An 18,036-nucleotide genomic window follows, 5' to 3' on the forward strand; every position below is an offset into this window, starting at 1 on the left:
ATTGAGAAGCGGAATCTCCTCATAACACGATAAGCATATTAATTATAGTTTTAATGAATTATTTGTAATAAATAACAATGAAGATCATTAAAAGGGATTTAAACTGCCCTATCCAAAGGCGCAAAATAAACAAACATGTGATGAATAATATTCAGTTATATAAATAATTTATCAGAAAAAAATGGGAAAATAACTTTTGTTGAAAAACTAAAAGTACATTTATTGTAGCGTAAATGATTTATTTTTAACAAATAATAATTAATTGTAACCTATATGAAATTACTAACATATAACAAACTATTTACATAATTTACAAACAAAAAATGAATATGTTTTCTTTAATGTCGTAAACCCATTAGCTTATTAATTATAGTCGTTATGACCTATTTCCAACAACTAACCATCACGATTACCATATGAAATTAAAACCGCTATAGTCAACTAACATCATGTGACCAAAACAAAACGTGAAATTTACCTGAAGTAATTTAAAAGCAACATGGTTCAATCCTTACATAAATCATCGTGTTTACGAACTGACTGTTAAACCGTTCGGAAATAGACCGAATGGAACCCGAATCACAACCCAGACGAGTTCAATCTACACCGCCCAAAAGAGAACAGCAGAAAGAGGATCGATCCAGACGAAGCGGCCGACGGTGGCCGTAAAAGCCGCGGAACATGTACAAATGTGAAGACGAAAACCATGAGTGAGAGAGAAAAACAAGACGAACACAACGAGAAAGGGAGACAAAGAGATGTCCATAAGAAGTGGAGCTCTAGTATGGAGTGATAAAAAGACCGCGTGCGAATGAGATGAGAGAAGTGAGGATTTTCAATTTTTATTCAATTTATTTTTACTAGTAACAGAGAGTGAGAGGCTGTGGTATGCAGTTGCTGAAGACGAATTCATTCATTAGGGTTTCTTAGCTGAGGTTAATAACGTATGCTTTTTTTCGATTTAAAATTTAAGCTCCATAAATTTTCTTCAATTTTTTGGATTTTTTTAATGTCTATACAAAATTATTTTGTCTATTGTACGTATACTTCTTTATCTGAAAAAAATCCTTACTATGTCTTTTTTTTTTTACAAAACATAAAACTTAAGTGTTTTATTTTTTTTATTACTTATATTAATTTTTTAAGAAATTAATATACAAAAATATATTGTTATCAAAATTCATATACCGTAATATTTATTACGAAATAACTATATCTTTTTTTAACTTCGAATATATATTTTTAAAATAATCTAACAAGTCTAATTTTTTAAAGTCAGTTTATTTTAAAAAAAATTAATAAAAAAATTTGTTTTACTCTCTTAAAATAAACCGCATGAGACTTAATAGCAATATTACTTTTTAAAATATAATAAAAATTAAAAAAAAAATTGAAATTCATAAAGACTCTTGATGTGCATTGATGCAGTATCCTAGGAGTCTTCCATTAATTGCGGAAGAAATCACGCTGTTTTCATTAAGTTGTAATTAATATTTAAACTAAATACTAAGTAATATATTTGATCTATTAATTAAATGGCAAATTCACATTCCAAATTTTCAATGTTGTTTCTTTTACTTACTAATAAAAAAAACTTTAAATTCAATTTTTTTATTTTTTAATTCAATGTTTTTTTCCCTATATTTTTTTTTCAATTAAATTTTTATACCATATCAAAATTTGAAACTAGGTCCGAGTCATCACAAAAATAATAAAATTGGCTAAATATTCTATTAAACAAAATAGAATATTTAATCAAGTATTAGGCATATTCGTTTTGTATGACATAATATTCATTTAATTCCAATGTTCTTATCACTCTATGGACTTAATTATAAAATTTAATATCTTATAGGAACCTAATTGAAAAGAAAAAAGTATCGAGACTCAATTAAAAATTCGGTAAAACAATAGGGACAAACAAAATAATTAAACTATTTTTTATTTTAAAATTAAGGTTTTAAACAAAGTATATTTTAAAAAATAGAATAAATATAATTACACATATGAGTACAATAATATGACTACGTTTATTTTTATCAAATTAAATTAAATTGTTAATTTAAACTATATCCATTTAATTTTAAAATTAACAATTTTAAATTAAGTGAATAAAATTATATTATTTGAAAAAAATAAAAATATACCAATACGATCAAAATTGTACTGTAGTGAGAATCCGATCCAGTGATTTGCAAAAAATAAAATCTAATCAAATCCGAACTAATGCGGTTTTAATCGGTTTTCAGTTTGAATTGGATTGGATGAGCGGTTTAATTTGGATCGATTTGGATTTGAACACTTCTAGTGCCATTGTTATTTTATTGCTTAAATAACTTGTAATGATCTTCTTTGCTGAGTGACGACATAATGAAGCTTAAAGTTGTGGTCTTCCCTTATACTTCACGGTTTTGCAATTGTACATTCATGGATCTTTGAGGGAACAGGTTAAATAGGTCTTATGGGTATTGCATAAGGGGATTAAAGTGTGTCTAAAGGATCCTTGGTGAAACGGCATCGTTTTGATGTCAAAGGACTAATATGTCATGTTTTTAATAGCTATATGTCGCGTGGGTTCCCGTAACAGCCTGGTCAACGCCACAGGAGTCACGTCAGACTTTTTCGTCGAGTCCAGCGAAGTCACTTCAGCGGAGGGGTAAATTTGTTCACGTTTTAGAGGGGGTCAGGGACATGAATGTATTTTCCACTCCTTGGGACAAAAATATAGCCGTAGAAAAAAATGTCAAGGACCTATTTGTCCTTTTTCTCAATATATTATTAAAGAAGCAGTCTCTGTCTCTAAAAATTTTAATCTCCTATGTCCCTACTTTTTGGAGATACTGAAATACTGAAATTTTAGAGACAGAGACTAAAATTTTAGAACCAATTTCTGGGCCAACAAACATAATACTGACTCTCAATTAGGGGTGTTCATGGTTTGGATAATCCAAAAACTAAACCAGTTTTTTTATTAACCAAAAATATAGTATTGCTTAATTAACCAAATTGATTTTACATGATGCAACCGGTTAGTGAAATTCAAAACAAGTTTTTAACCGATTATTAAAGCAAAAACCAGTTTTTAAAAAAAACCGATTTTTATATAGAAAAACCGATTTTTATATAAAAAAAAACTGGTTTTTACACTAAAAATCAGTTTTTACACCAAAAAATTGGTTTTTATACCATAAAATTAGTTTTTACATGTAAAAATAAAATTTTACACTAAAATTAATATTTTTACATACATAAACCAAATTTTTTAACCTTCTCTCTCTCTCCTCTCTTCCATCTCTCTCTCTCTTTCTCCCCTCTCCTCTCTTTCTCTTCCTCTCTCTCTCCCCTCTCTCCCATTTTTCTCTCTTTCCCCCTCCTCTCTCTCATCTTCTCTTCCTTTTCTCTCTCTCTCTACCTATCTCTCTCTCTCTCTCTCTCTCTCCTCTCGTTCTTTCTCTCTATCCTTCTCTCCCTCTCTCTCCACATGCTCTCTCTCTCCCCCCTTCCCTCTTTCTCTCTCCCCTCCTCTCCCTCTCTCCTTCTCTCTCCCATCCCCTCTTTTCTCTCTCTCTTTCTATTTTTCTGTCTCTCTCCCCTTCTCTCTCTCCATCCCCTCTCTCTTTCTATCTCTTTGTCCTTTTTCTCTTTCTCTTTCTCTCTTTTCTTCTCTCTTCTTATCTCTCTCCTTTTTTTCTTTCTCCTCTTCTATCTTCTATTCCTCTCTCTCTTCTCTCTCATTTTAGAGAAAAGAGAGAAAAAGAGATAGAAGAGTGATAGAGATTCATAGAAGGTTGAGAGAGAAATAAAAAAGAGAGAGTAAGAAAACAAAGACGAGAAGGAGAGAAAAGGAAGAGAGGAAGAGGAGGAGAGAAAGAAAATGGGAGAGAGAGAGAGAGAAAGAAGAAAATGAAAGAGAGAGGAGCGAGAGAGAAAGATAGAAAAGACAGAGAAAAATAGAGGGGAGGGAAAGGAGAGAGAGAGAGAGGAAGGAGAGGGGAGAGAGAGAGATAGAGAGAGAGAGAGGAAAAGAAAGGAGAAAGGAGGGAGATATGGGAGAGAGATAAGGAGAGGAGAGAATAGAGAGATATGAGGGGAGAGAGAGAGGAGGAGAGATAAAAAAAGAGGACAGATGATTAGAGAGAGAAAGGAGAGGATAGAGAGGAAGAGAGAGAAGGGAGTGGGAAAAAGAGAGAGAGGGGGAGAAGAGACAGAATGAGAATGAGAGAGAGACAGAGAGAGAAGGAGAGGAATATAGAGAGGGGGAGAAGGAGAGAGAGAAAGAGGGAAGGGGAGAGAAGGATAGAGAGACAAGGGAGGGAGGGAGAGACGAGAGATAGAGAAAGAGAGAGAGAGAGAGAGAGAGAGAGGGGGGGGAGAGGGGGAAGAGAGAGAGAGAAAGAGACGACGAAAGGGAAATAGAGAGATAGGGAAGAGAGAGAAAAAGGAGAGAGAGAATGGGGAGAGGAGATAAAGAAAAAAATGAGTGAGACAGAGAAGGGATAGAGAGAGAGGAGGGGAAGGAAGGGGGAGAGAGAGGGATATGAGAGAGAAATAAGGGAAAAAGAAGAGAGAGAGAAGGGGAGAAAGAATAGAGAGAGAGGAGGGAGGGAAGGAGGGAGGGAGAGAGAGAAGAGTGGGAGAGAGAAAAGGAAAGGACAAAGAGGAGGAGGAAAAAGAGAAAAATGAGAGAGAGAGAGAGAGGAGGGAGAGAAGGGAAAAACAGAGATAGGAGGAGAGAGAGAAGGGATAGAAAGAGGAGAGACAGAGAGAGAGAGAAGAAGAGAAAGAAAGGAGGGAGAGAGAAAGAGAGAGGAAGGGAGAGAGAGAAAGAGAGAGAGAGAGAGAAAGAGTATGTAATTTGGTTTCGGAATTAGGTTTTAATTTTAATTTGGTTTAGGTTTTTGTTAACCGGTTATAAACCGTTATTTTTTTTATTTGGTTTTGGTTAACCAATTCTAAAAAATATGGATATAGTTTTTAAATTGTTTTATTAAACTGATTAACCAAAATGTGGTTATAATTTTTTAACCGGTTAACCACATTTTGGTTTTTTTATGAACACCCCTAGTCTCAGTCTTCTCAATACCTCAAAACAAATGTTACCTAGGCAAACTTTATAAAGTTCAAAAAATGTGGATCCTAAAAAATTTGTTATAAATAATAATTTTTTATTTTATTTAAAAAAAGCATGTTAGTTTTTAAATAACTAAATGTAGTTTGTTTGCTCTATCTTTTTTTTTTCAATTTTTTTAAAATTATTACTCTCGATTAATTTTTTTAATAACATGAAGTAAACAAGCACTAAAATAACATTCTATCATTCACTAAGTAGCCATGAGAAAGAATGATACAAATCAAAGTAAAATAGATAAAATGAGAATCAATACAATATAAAAAAAGGTATAATATAGATTACATAAAAATTTCACAACATAACCGCATAATGATTCCAAATAATTAAAAATAGTATTGAATTCAAGTAAAAAAATATATAGATAATTGTAAGCCAGCATGAATTGTTGCTCAATTTTAATTTTTCAAAATTAAAGAAGAATAGGAGATAATGGAATAACAAGCTTTATGTAATTTAAAAAAAAAGTTTAAAGCTCTAGATTTACAGGATGATTCCAAATAATTAAAAATAGTATTGAATTCAAATAAAAAATATATAGATAACTGTAAGCCAGCATGAATTGTGGCTCAATTTTAATTTTTCATATTTAAAGAAGAATAGGAGATAATAGAATAACAAGCTTTATGTAATTTATAAAAAAAAAAGTTTAAAGCTCTAGATTTACAGGTTAAATTTTTTTTAAAAAAAAAAACTGTTTTAAATGTATATTAAAATGTGAAAACAATTATCTTTAGAATTTTAGCATACTAATTAAAAAATAATAACATAATATATGCTCTAGTATGTATAATAAGAATGAATTTTAATATAATAGAATAAATTATATATAAATAATTTAACTTAAATTTCAAAATACTTAAGCTAATTAATTTTTAAAATTTAAAAAATATTATAATCAAATTTACTACGAAACACTAATGCTTAATTAAAAATTTAAAATAATCAGACAGATGACGCTCTTAAGTCACCATGAGTGACGTATTGGATACCGAAGGAATTTTGTTCATATTGAAAATTTAATATTCTAACTTTAAAAGATATTTTAAAATTTAAAATTAACTCTACAATGGTAAAATTGTCATTTTAAAATTTACTAAATATATATCTTTAGTTTTATAGTTTACTCTTTTTTAAAATTATATCATATTTCCAATTCAATATAAATTATTTTAATTTTAAAAGATATTTTAATTTTTAAAATTAACTCTAAAAAGGTGTAATTATAATTTCAGGTCTTCCAATTTTGTTATTTTTATTTTGTTGTTACTAGTATAATAGTTCAAGAAAAAATAAAAAGCTATTAGCCCAAATAGTTTTTTTTTGTTCACGATAATATTAAATACTAAAAAAAATGGACATCGAACTTAAAATGGGTTAACCAGTTCTAGCCCAAAAAAATAAAAAACTTCTCTTCTTTTTCATTTATGGAGCTTTAAAACTCCAAACATGTACTTTTGCAATGTAGTTTGTTTTTGGAGCATTGAAACTCCATTGAAGTTGGGAGTATCCAATCGGGTCTTGTTTGTGGTGTCATATCTAATTACTATGTGCCATGTGGAATAATAAAAGTTACTTAGATGAAAATTTAAGTTAATTTCGAGTTTGAATTCAATTTCTAATTACGAGATTGTTCATAAAAAATACATGACATGATGCAAAATACACTGCGTTGGAAAAAGTGGCTTGCACACCAAGCATTTTCCAATAAAGAGAGATTTATGCTTTGATAATTGATGATCATGATTGATTACTCGAAAGTAAGTTGGAATGTGAGTTTTGATAAACCAATTGTAAATAGATTGAGAATGTGTTTGGATTTGTGTTTGAGAAGAGAGAAGTCTGTTTGAATTTTTTAAACGTTTTATTTTTATGTTTGGCAATATTTTTATCATATAAATGTAGAAGTGATTTATGTCTTTTAATTTTGGTTTATCAAAAGTTAAAAATTCTAGTTTTTCTGTTGATCTTTTCACGTTGGATTGAACTTTATGTTTTACGTACCAATTATGTCCTTCATATTCATATATTTATTATTTTTTATAATATTTTTTTTCTAATTCTCTCTTGTGTATATTATTATTTTTAATATTTTTTTCTAATACTCTCTTATGTATATTATTATTTTTTATAAAATTTCTGATTTTTTTATATGATTTTTTTATTGTTATTGTTATTTTTTTGTATGGAATATTTTTTTTACTTTATATTATGATTCTATTAATCCTATTAGAGTATTAAAAAAATATTAAAATTTATTAAAATAATTATTTAAATTTATGTTTTTTTCTATAATTTTTCATCTAAAAGTGATTTTGAATAATGTAATTTAAACAATATTTAGTTTACTATAATCCATTTTAAATAAAAATTAACAAACATAAACTATGTTAATACCAACTCACTTTTAATCAAAATCAATTTTACAAAATCAATTTTATACAAATTTTTGTTTACAAACTGTAATCCAAACACACACCGAGAAATGGATGAGATTGGATTTGGATAGGAATCAAACTTGCTAAAAGCTTTACTTGCTCATCGATCGAGTTACTGTACGTTTGTTTATCAGGAAACAGTAGTGAACCTATGATAATGACACGAATTCTTAGGGTTAATGATGTAGAATTTTTACCTCTATCGATTGAAGCTTCACACCTAATTAGTACGCTCACAAATTAAAAAAAAAAAACCGATGGATTAGTGAGTTGTAATTTTTTTTTTCTTTGATAGAAGAAAACGACAATAATTGAACTTATTATTTTATTTGCATGTAATTCTTGGATGTATAGTACTAACCAATAACTACTATTTCCCAAACGTAACAGCGGTACTCGGTAGCAGTTGTGCATTTAATGGAAAATAGTTCGCAGTTGAACACCTTTAGCATTCAAAACTATATATAAGTAGATCTTCACATACATATAATGCATTCTACATTACTACCAGATATATAGATCTCTTCACATACAAATTAAAATGGCTTCCAAACCAGGCATTCTTACTGATTGGCCTTGGAAGCCTCTTGGAAATTTCAAGGTTTATTTATTTATTATGATTGCATTGCTTCAATATATATTAGCTTAGCTAGGTTTATTTTGGTTTACCTTAATGTTTAATCTTCCTTTTCACTTACATCCCTTGTTAGTCCTTTTCTTATCTTTCATATTTATATTAGGTTTAATTATTCTATTACTTCCTATTGTTTTATAAAATTTTTAATTAGATCTTTGTATTTTTTTTTTAATTGAGTTTTTACATTAAGTTTTTTTAATAGGTCTCTATATTTTTTTTTATTTAATTTTTTGCATAATTTTTTTTTAGTTGGGTCCCTATAAAATTAAGCCTATTATTATTAAGAAGAACCTAATTAAAAAAAATTGTGCAATAATCCAATTAAAAGATAAAAAAATATAAGACCTAATTAAAAATTTTACAAAACTATAAAAATCAACAGAATAATTAAACCTTTACTTTATTATAACTCTAATGAATATATAACCTAAGTAATTTACCACACTCATGTTTTAATCTCATTAGCATTCTCTACTATATATGATTTTTTTTTATAAATTATGCTATCCCGACTTCAAAGTGAATTTATTGAAATAAATTATATATAGTTTCTCATCGAATATTGCATGATATCTAAAAATATAACATTTTACATCAATATTTTAGCTATATATCAACCATGTTAGAAAATCAACATACATGGTTGCTGTCAATTTTATTAGCCAACAACGAACAGACATTGATCTATCAAACAAATCCATTCAAACAAACAAAATTTACTCATTTACAATTTTTTTAAAATTATTCTTTTCCTTCTTCTCTTTTTCCTTCCACCCAGGTTACTACCCTTGGCCATCGGCCACCTGTTACCAATAATCACATAAATTATATATTTTAAATTTTAATTTCTAACTTTTAAATTCTAAATTTTTTAATTTTAAATTCTAAACTTAAATCTTAAATTTTAAATTTTAAATTATAAATTCATTACACTAAATTAGTTTTACTTTCGCTTTTGAATTTTTTTACTTTTTTTAATATTTTTATTTTGTTTGTTTTAATTTTTTTAATCATCAATTGTTGATTATTTTATGAATTTCGCTAGAGAGACAATGACTTATTTATAAAATGAGTTACAAGATGAACATCACCCATCATATTCAGAATAACCATCTGCGTATTAGTGATAATAAACATCTCTAATACTAATAGTTATATCTCTACGCATTATACAGATATTCTAATGACTCCCCGTACTTTCCCTTATTTTATTGATCGTAAAGAGTTGATTGTCATTGTTTTTTCTGTGATAACCTTAAACGGAATTGATGTTGTCAATTCCACAATACAGAATGTACAAGTAACAAATTAGTGTTTATATTTTGACCCTAAATGATATATTATTTAAGTATCATTACAAGTATAACTAATTTCAATTTTTAAGATTAACAAAAAAAAAAAAAGTAATAGTACATCAACACCACTATAATAGCCATCAATATATAAAGGTTAGCCCACAATCCTTATGACAGTACATTTTTGTTATATTCATAATCTAATGTTTCATTATTTATGATAACACATAGAATAAGCATTCATGACGTTTTGATGTTGACACCGTACCTATGTATCTGTTTTGAAGTTCGTGATTATAACACCATGGGTGGTGCATAGCATGTATACGCTGACAACAAAAGAAGGAGGGGACCCAGTGAACTATCTCGTATTACCATTTATAGTGATGAGAATGGTTCACAACCAGATCTGGATATCTGTCTCTCGCTACCGAACTGCCAAGGGAAACAACAGGATTGTTGATAGAGGCCTTGAGTTCGATCAAGTTGACAGAGAAACCAACTGGTTCAATCATTTACTTTAATTTTATCTTCCTCTTCCTTTCTCCTACTATAAATACTTGTATAATTTCTCCTTATCAATTAAGTCTGTGCTACATTTTCCCTAGGGTATATTAAAAAAAGGAGTAAAGCTCTAAAAATTGTGGTATTAATTTTTTTATGAAAATGTTTAAGGTCATCATTTTTATTAAAATTTGACCAATATTTAATTAGTAAAAGAAAAATGAGTAATCATATATTATTAGATATAATTTTATACTATTAAAAATTTATATATATTAATCTATATACTTTTATCACATTTTTAATTAAATATTTATTTTTTAATATTTTATTATTAAATCTCTATATTAGGTAAAAAGTTTTAATTAACTCCTTACTAATAATGTTATTTTGAAGAAAAAGAAATAATTCTAAAATATTTATTTCTAAAATATGAAAAATACTAGAAAATCAGCAAAATTTTTTATTTTTGTCATTATTTTTAACTATCATTCAAATTTCTTTAGTCTAGCAATTGAATAACATAGTCTTCATTTTTAAACATCAATAACTAACTGTTGATCAAAAATAATAAATTCTACATATTCTCTAACATTCTTCTTAAAATATTTTAGAATCATATATCCTATATCAAATATAAAAATAAATATTTCAAAAATATTTTATACTTTGAACAAAAACACAGTTAGTAATTAAGGAGCTAATTGAAATTTATTATTATAAAAATACAAATACAAATTTTGAAAATATAAAAGTCAAATTATAATTTAAGTAAAAGTATATATATATAGAGCAAATAATTAAAGCTTATTTATAAAGTAATTAAGTTATACAAATATTTTTAGAGTGTGATTGTGTGGGGGATGAAATATATTTTACAGGGATGACCAGATATTATTCACAGCAATCCTATTCTATATAGGGTACATGGTATTTCCATTTGCATCAAAGCTGCCATGGTGGAATACAAAAGGTGTAATAATGACAGCAATATTGCATGCTGGACCAGTGGAGTTCATATACTACTGGTTTCACAGAGCACTTCATCACCACTTTCTCTACACTCGATATCACTCTCACCATCATTCTTCCATTGTCACTCAGCCTATCACATGTATGCTATTTTCTTTACTTTTTTTTACTGTGTGCAAGGAAAACAATAACGGTCACAGGTATTTTTAATTATTTTCATATATAATAAAATTTATTATCTTGTTATGATGTTATATGAGCAGAAATTGTCAAGGATATTTTATTTAGAATAAGTAAAGAAAATTAATTTTTAATTAATTTAATATTAGTATTTTTTATTATTTTTAGAAAATTTAAGTTTAAAATTTAGAATTCAAAATTTAAGATTAAAATTTGACTGATATTATTTGAAAAAAATAGTTTTTTAATTGAATCTTCCCACCAAAATATAATTCCCATTAAGCATTCTAAATTTCTAATAATTTTCTATTTATAATTATTTTGATTTTTTTTCAATTTATATACTTTATACGCCAAGCTTAAATAACGTTTTAGTCATTTATTTAAAATAGCAGATTTTATCATTTTAATCTTAGAAAATTAAAAAAATTTGGTTTAGCAGATGCTAATACTAATTTACTTTGATAATTACTTAGCTTCTGTATTAATTAATTGCTAAATTCCTTTATATATTCATTTAAGAATATTAACAAAGTTGGATCCACTAATGCTCTTTCTCCTTGAAGATACACACATATTGTTAAAGTATGTACGTAGGAGAGTACAGTGTGTAAATTTATATTAAAAGGGTGCCTAGCTATACGAAAGAATTTCAGGTAAAAGAGAAATAATAATAATAATATTGAAGAATTAATAATATATTAAGAGTAGTTACTTGGTGATTTTGAATGGTTTTGGCAGCGGTTACGCATCCATTTGCTGAGCACTTAGCATATTTCACGCTATTCGCAATACCGATGATGACAACGTTGATCACAAGAACATCCTCCATTGCTGCGCTTTATGGCTACATCGTATACATCGATTTCATGAACAATGTTGGTCATTGCAACTTTGAGTTCTTTCCCAAGATACTCTTCTCCGTCTTTCCTCCCTTAAAGTATTTCTCTTACACGCCAGCGTAAGTTTCTATATCTTCTAGTAACAATATATTATATGTGCACCAAAATGATAAGATGAAGTTTTTGTGAAGATATTTGATATATTTATTTGACTAAATTATTATTTCATAATTTTTTAGTATTGTTTTTGTATAAAGTATTTTTATGTGTGTAGCCATTATAATTACAAACTCAACTAAAAGCTCAACAAAAAAAGTATATATCCACATCAGTTAATAAAAAATAATAATTACTCATAATTCTTTTTAAATTATTTTTATTTATTTTTTTATGATTATATTATGTGTAGAACAAAATTAATTACAAATATAAATTATATATTAAAAAATATAAATACATATTAAAAATAAATTAAAACATACATATATTTATACACAAATATATCAGTAACTGATTTTAATAATTAATTTTGATATACGAATAATATTTTTATTTTTTTAATATCACAATTTCATCTACTATTATTAGTCACTAGCCACTATTATCTGTCCACCGCTTATAACATATTCTAATTTTTAAATTCAAAAACCAAGTTTTAAACTCTAAATTATAATAATTTTAAATTTTAAATATTAAATTTTAAATCATAAATTTTAAATGTTATACTGTAGATTAACTTTTCTTTGTGTTATTTTCAAATCTACTTGTTATTTGTTGGTTGCTTTAATTTGTTGATTTTATTTCTCAAGACTTTTTCTAGTCATTAAATAATAACAGTTATTATTAGTTACTTTACTAATGGAATGCTGAACCTGAATAACCTTACATCCCTACAAATTGTTAATGAATATGGCTATGTTACCAAAAATACAGTATGCGAGAAAAATCACACCAATTAGTTTAAAGTTCTAGTATATTATAAAAGTTTAATTTTGATTCATTTACAAAGTAAAATATTTTATAAAGTCGTACAATTATATTTTTTTTTTATAATCATTTATGTGGTTAACTTAAAAGTAGTTATTTTTATTGAAATGACATTACATAATTGAATGTACATGTAAAATTATTTTATAATGACAGTCTATCAAAATTAAATTCATATTTTAAACTGTGTGAAGTTGAATAGGATTAGGTCAAGTAACGACTAATAATTCTATCATGTAGCCACATTTTGAAGGTTAAAAAAATAGTTTATATATAATTTATAATTATGACCTAACCCAATCTATCAATTGTTTAAATGACATTGGAGCTCTACATATGTTATATATACCACAAATCACTTTAGAATTAATCATAATTTTAATTTGATCTCTTCTTATTAAAACTAGCTAGCTAAGAAGAGATGGATTCATTATTCAATAACGGTGGTTCCACAGGTTTCACTCGCTGCATCACACCAAATTCAGAACAAATTACTCACTATTCATGCCAATATATGACTACATTTATGGTACTGTGGATACATCGACAGAAACAACATACGAAACATGTCTAAAGAAACCAATGGAGGTTGCGGATGTGGTGCACTTAACACACTTAACAACACTTCATTCCATTTATCAGCTACGGTTAGGGGTTGCTTCCTTAGCCTCCAACCCTCAAACATCAAAATGGTACCTCCATTTGATGTGGCCCTTCACGTTCTGTTCTATGCTAATCACTACTTGCCTCCATGCTCGTGCCTTTCTTTTAGAAACCAACAACTTTCAAAATCTCAACTTGCAATCCTGGGTTATACCCAGATTTAAAATACAAGTAAGATTGTTTCTCGCTTTTAATTTGGGATATTCAATTCACTGCAAAAAAAAAAAAAAATTGTTTAGCTTTAAATCTTGTAGTACTACATACTGATTTATTTAGCTTTAAATCTGTCACTAATAAAATAATTGACCAATTTATAGTTCAATTGGTTCGTTTCTAAATTTTTTATGATTGATAAAATAAGGCAACAACCGATAAATTTTAAAATTTTTCCTTAATGTAACAAGTGAATAAACTTTTTTGTTCAAACAATTAAAAAACATATATAATTTTCTTTGTAGTCAACAAAAATAAAGAGAGAAGGGAAAAATTTGCATAATATTGGTTTTTTAAAAAAATTAAATAACTTTCTAAACTTTTTCTTTTGCAATTATCCAAGTGATTGCATGTGACACATGACCTGTGTTGTAGTATTTCCTAAGATGGCAAAGTGGAACATTGAACAACTTAATTGAAGAGGCAATAATGGAAGCTGAGTTAGGTGGTGCGAAGGTAATTAGTCTAGGACTTCTAAATCAGGTTAGTTCATTTCCTCCTTTTATTTTAAAAATTTGTTGTATTTATATAGCCTAAATATGCTTTTTATTTAATTTTGGCTCTGCCAAAGATTATTGTATTTCAACTTTTTTGTTGTTAGAACTTTGTGAAAAGAGGTAGAAAATAATAGTAAAATAATAAAATTCTATTTTTTTATTTTTGTTTTTTTTCTATGAAACTTTAAAAATAAAAAAGAAAAATACAAATCAAATAAGCTTTTACTTTCAGGTTTGGATCCAATCTCTTAATTTTTAAACTATTTTGTGCTTGTTTGAGTGCCACTAAATCAATAAAAAAAGATCTTTTTTCAATGAAAAAATATCTTTTTTTTATTTTTTAGTGTGTTTGACAAATTTCTAATAGTAAAAGTAAAAGTACTAGAAATATAAAAAAAATGGAGAAATTACAATTTATATCCTTTTAATTTTTATTTAAAAAAAGATATTTTTCACATAATAAATGAATAAAAAAATATTTTTATCTTATTTTATCCAAACATAATTGATAAATAAAAAAAATTTATATGAGATATCCAAATATAAAATCACTTTTACTTTTGTAAAAGATCATTTTCGAGAATGACATCCAAACAAGTTCTTTATTGATTTTACCATTACTTTTTGTTTTTTCATCCCTATGCCGAAATAATATTTTTTTTCTTTAAGTCTCTAAATCTTATGATAGTTTGATTTTTAAAACCCATTAAAATGATAGTTTATGGTCCTTTAAAATTAAATATTAAAGAGAAATAATTAGAAGTATACTAAAATAAACTTTTATAGGAATGAAAATCAAATACTTTTAAAACTAAATATTGAATTAACAAACCAAAAATATTGGTAATAAATAAGTACATTGAAACAACATGCTTTTAATTTAAGCATTCTGCTATTTGAATATGATGATTTCAATAGAAATTCGAACGTTAGTGTATTTATAAAATACATAATTTTATTTTATATCATGAAAAACAAACAATATTATTTTTGGATTGCAATTTTATTTTGATGCATGCAGAAAGAAGAACTTAATGCACATGGTGAAGTTTATATAAGAAAATACCCAAAGCTGAAGATAAAGATTGTTGATGGTAGTAGCTTAGCTGCTGCAATTGTTCTCAACAGCATTCCCAAAGGGACAAATCAAGTTTTACTTCGTGGCAACTTTAACAAGGTTTCATTTGCTATTGCCAATGCTCTATGCCGAAGAAATATTCAGGTATTATTCAAACTAAAGTTTTATTATATATATTCTCATTTCATCACTAATGATGGACCGAATTGCAAGCAGGTAGCTTTATTGCATAAGGAAGAGCTGAAGATGCTTCAACAGAGAGTCACAAAATCCAAAGGACGCTTTACTCTTTCACCAATCAATACTCCAAAGGTTTATTTATCCATATTTCATAATAATAAAATCATAAAAGCTTTTGCTAACTAATTTCAATTATTTTCCGTAAAATAATACTCCATGCGCCAAGTAGTAGTTAGTTGATAGTCTTGTACTCTTGTTGATAAAATTCGTATATTAAAGGATAAATCACCTCAATAAATTGTTTGGGATAAAATTTTACATGAATATTTTAATTTTAATTTGGCTATATATATATATTACATACAAATCGTTGTTGGATAATACCATTTACAATTTTCATATAAATCGTTGTACCCTACATAGGGGGTATCATTTTAGAGTAAATTGAATCGTCACAACTTTTTGTGATTTAGCAGAGAAATATGTATGTTAAATGGCTCTCTCATCTTAAATTATTGTATTTCACAAATTTTGTTGTTTGAGTATTATTAAGTTGTTGAAAATAATTTTTTTAATAAAAAAATTCTTTTCATCTTTTAGTGTATTTGTCAAATTTTTAATAATAAAAATAAAAAATAAAAAAATAAAAAATATTTTTTATTAGAAGTTACAATTAATATTTTTTTAAAAAGATATTTTCTACTTAAAAAAAATATTTTTGACACAATAAATAAATAAAAAATACTTTTATATTATTATATATAAATATAATTGATAAATAAAAAAATATTTTTATATAAGATATTCAAACATAAAATTATTTTACTTTATTAAAAGATATTATGAAAAAAAATTAAAAAAAATCACCCAAACGAACTCTTAATATGACAAAGCACACAAGTGATAATTTGTTAGAGGTTTCAACGATTTATCATGAGATATAATTGTTATATACCGTGTTGGACTCTCACTTTATTAAAAAAAAATAGGAGCATATAAGTAATACGCTGCATTTTAATAAAATTTAAAATTTTATTTTATAAAATATGAACAAGTAAATAACCTTAATAAAAATGGTTACAATAGTTATAAAAAATTTTAGTTGAAATTTTTAACCTTTACATGCTTTGTGTATTTTTCACACAAAAATTTTTAATAATTACTTTCAAGAATATTTTTAGAACAAGTCAAATTCGTATATTTTCACTTTAAAATAATTGGTTAGTTCTCATATATTAGACATACTATAACTAATAATAACGTTATGATTTATGAATGAATAATATTAAAATAAAATATTATTTTGAACCAAACAAGCGACTTATATTTTGGAGAAATTAATTGTGGACTAAAAAAATAACTTACATAATTGGAAAGAAAGAATAATATATCCCATTAAATAATTAATTTGAATAAAATGATATGATGATGAAATTTCATTATTGTGTAGATATGGATCGTTGGAGATGGATGGGATGAAGACGAGCAAATGAGTGCATCAAAAGGATCATTATTCATTCCTTTTTCTCATTTCCCTCCAAAGAAATTCCGAAAAGATTGCTACTTCCATTTTACACCAGCAATGACCGCTCCTCCTAAATTCATGAATTTGCACTCTTGCGAGGTTGGTACAATAATACTCCATTATTCACAGATAGAAACTCACGTGCAGTCGATTTTATGTGAAGTTGATAATTGAGACTCGTTAGATGATTTAACTGATTTTACTAAAATTTCATCTAACGGCTCTCAACTATTAACTTCACGTGAAGCCGACTGCACCTGAATTTTCACCTTTATTTACATTTTTTTGGCGTGTGTGTGTATAATTGGATAATTATTTTGTGGGTGCGTAATAGATAAATTCGAAAGTTATATTTGTTATTGACTTATTTTATTTTTTCCCATATTTATGCACAATTTTAACAATTTTGGAAAAAAGCAATTAGTTAGACTACATATAAATTTTTCTTTATTTGATGAACAAATTATTAATGTTTTAAGTACATTATTACTATATTCTAAAAATAGATTAATGTGTTTCGTTGCAGAATTGGCTTCCAAGAAGAGTACTAAGTGCTTGGCGTATAGCTGGAATAGTTCATGCCTTAGAAGGATGGAATGTTCACGAATGTGGATACACCATACTTAGTATTAAAAAAGTGTGGCAAGCAAGTTTATTCCATGGTTTTCAACCTCTCAAGATTCCCCACTCTCCATGATCAACACTACTACTCTATTACGCCTTGAATAATTCATCGAAAACCTGAGAAATTCAGAGAATTAATTCGCAAGGAGATCAAGGGAGGAGACTTGAGATGTTTCTGGATTTCATCATGTATTATTGGAATAAGCAATAATATTATTAGTTGTATGTTTACATACATATTATATGTATGGTTTGTTGCGTTGTAATTAAATA

At 26.9% G+C, this 18,036-nt stretch overlaps 1 protein-coding gene across 1 annotated transcript; it reads left to right on the forward strand.

The window, feature by feature from the left end:
* The first annotated feature begins 8,107 nt into the window (after positions 1-8,107).
* LOC130936599 (very-long-chain aldehyde decarbonylase CER1-like) lies at positions 8,108-18,036 on the forward strand. The gene is made up of 10 exons (XM_057866692.1): positions 8,108-8,167; positions 9,786-10,003; positions 10,884-11,116; positions 11,896-12,115; positions 13,439-13,817; positions 14,235-14,342; positions 15,378-15,578; positions 15,651-15,746; positions 17,065-17,238; positions 17,666-18,036. The coding sequence occupies exons 1-10, from the start codon at positions 8,108-8,110 to the stop codon at positions 17,834-17,836; spliced, it is 1,860 nt and encodes a 619-aa protein (XP_057722675.1). The 3' UTR covers positions 17,837-18,036.

The sequence above is a fragment of the Arachis stenosperma genome, chromosome 6, assembly GCF_014773155.1.
Source record: "Arachis stenosperma cultivar V10309 chromosome 6, arast.V10309.gnm1.PFL2, whole genome shotgun sequence".
Classification (NCBI taxonomy): Eukaryota; Viridiplantae; Streptophyta; class Magnoliopsida; order Fabales; family Fabaceae; genus Arachis; species Arachis stenosperma.

Bases quoted from the DNA above. Each gene is read 5' to 3' on its own strand.
- LOC130936599 (XM_057866692.1), top strand. From the start codon at position 8,108: ATGGCTTCCAAACCAGGCATTCTTACTGATTGGCCTTGGAAGCCTCTT. The intron at 8,168-9,785 runs GTTTATTTATTT...TCTGTTTTGAAG, and splicing joins AGCCTCTTGGAAATTTCAAG to TTCGTGATTATAACACCATG. The intron at 14,343-15,377 runs GTTAGTTCATTT...TGATGCATGCAG, and splicing joins GTCTAGGACTTCTAAATCAG to AAAGAAGAACTTAATGCACA.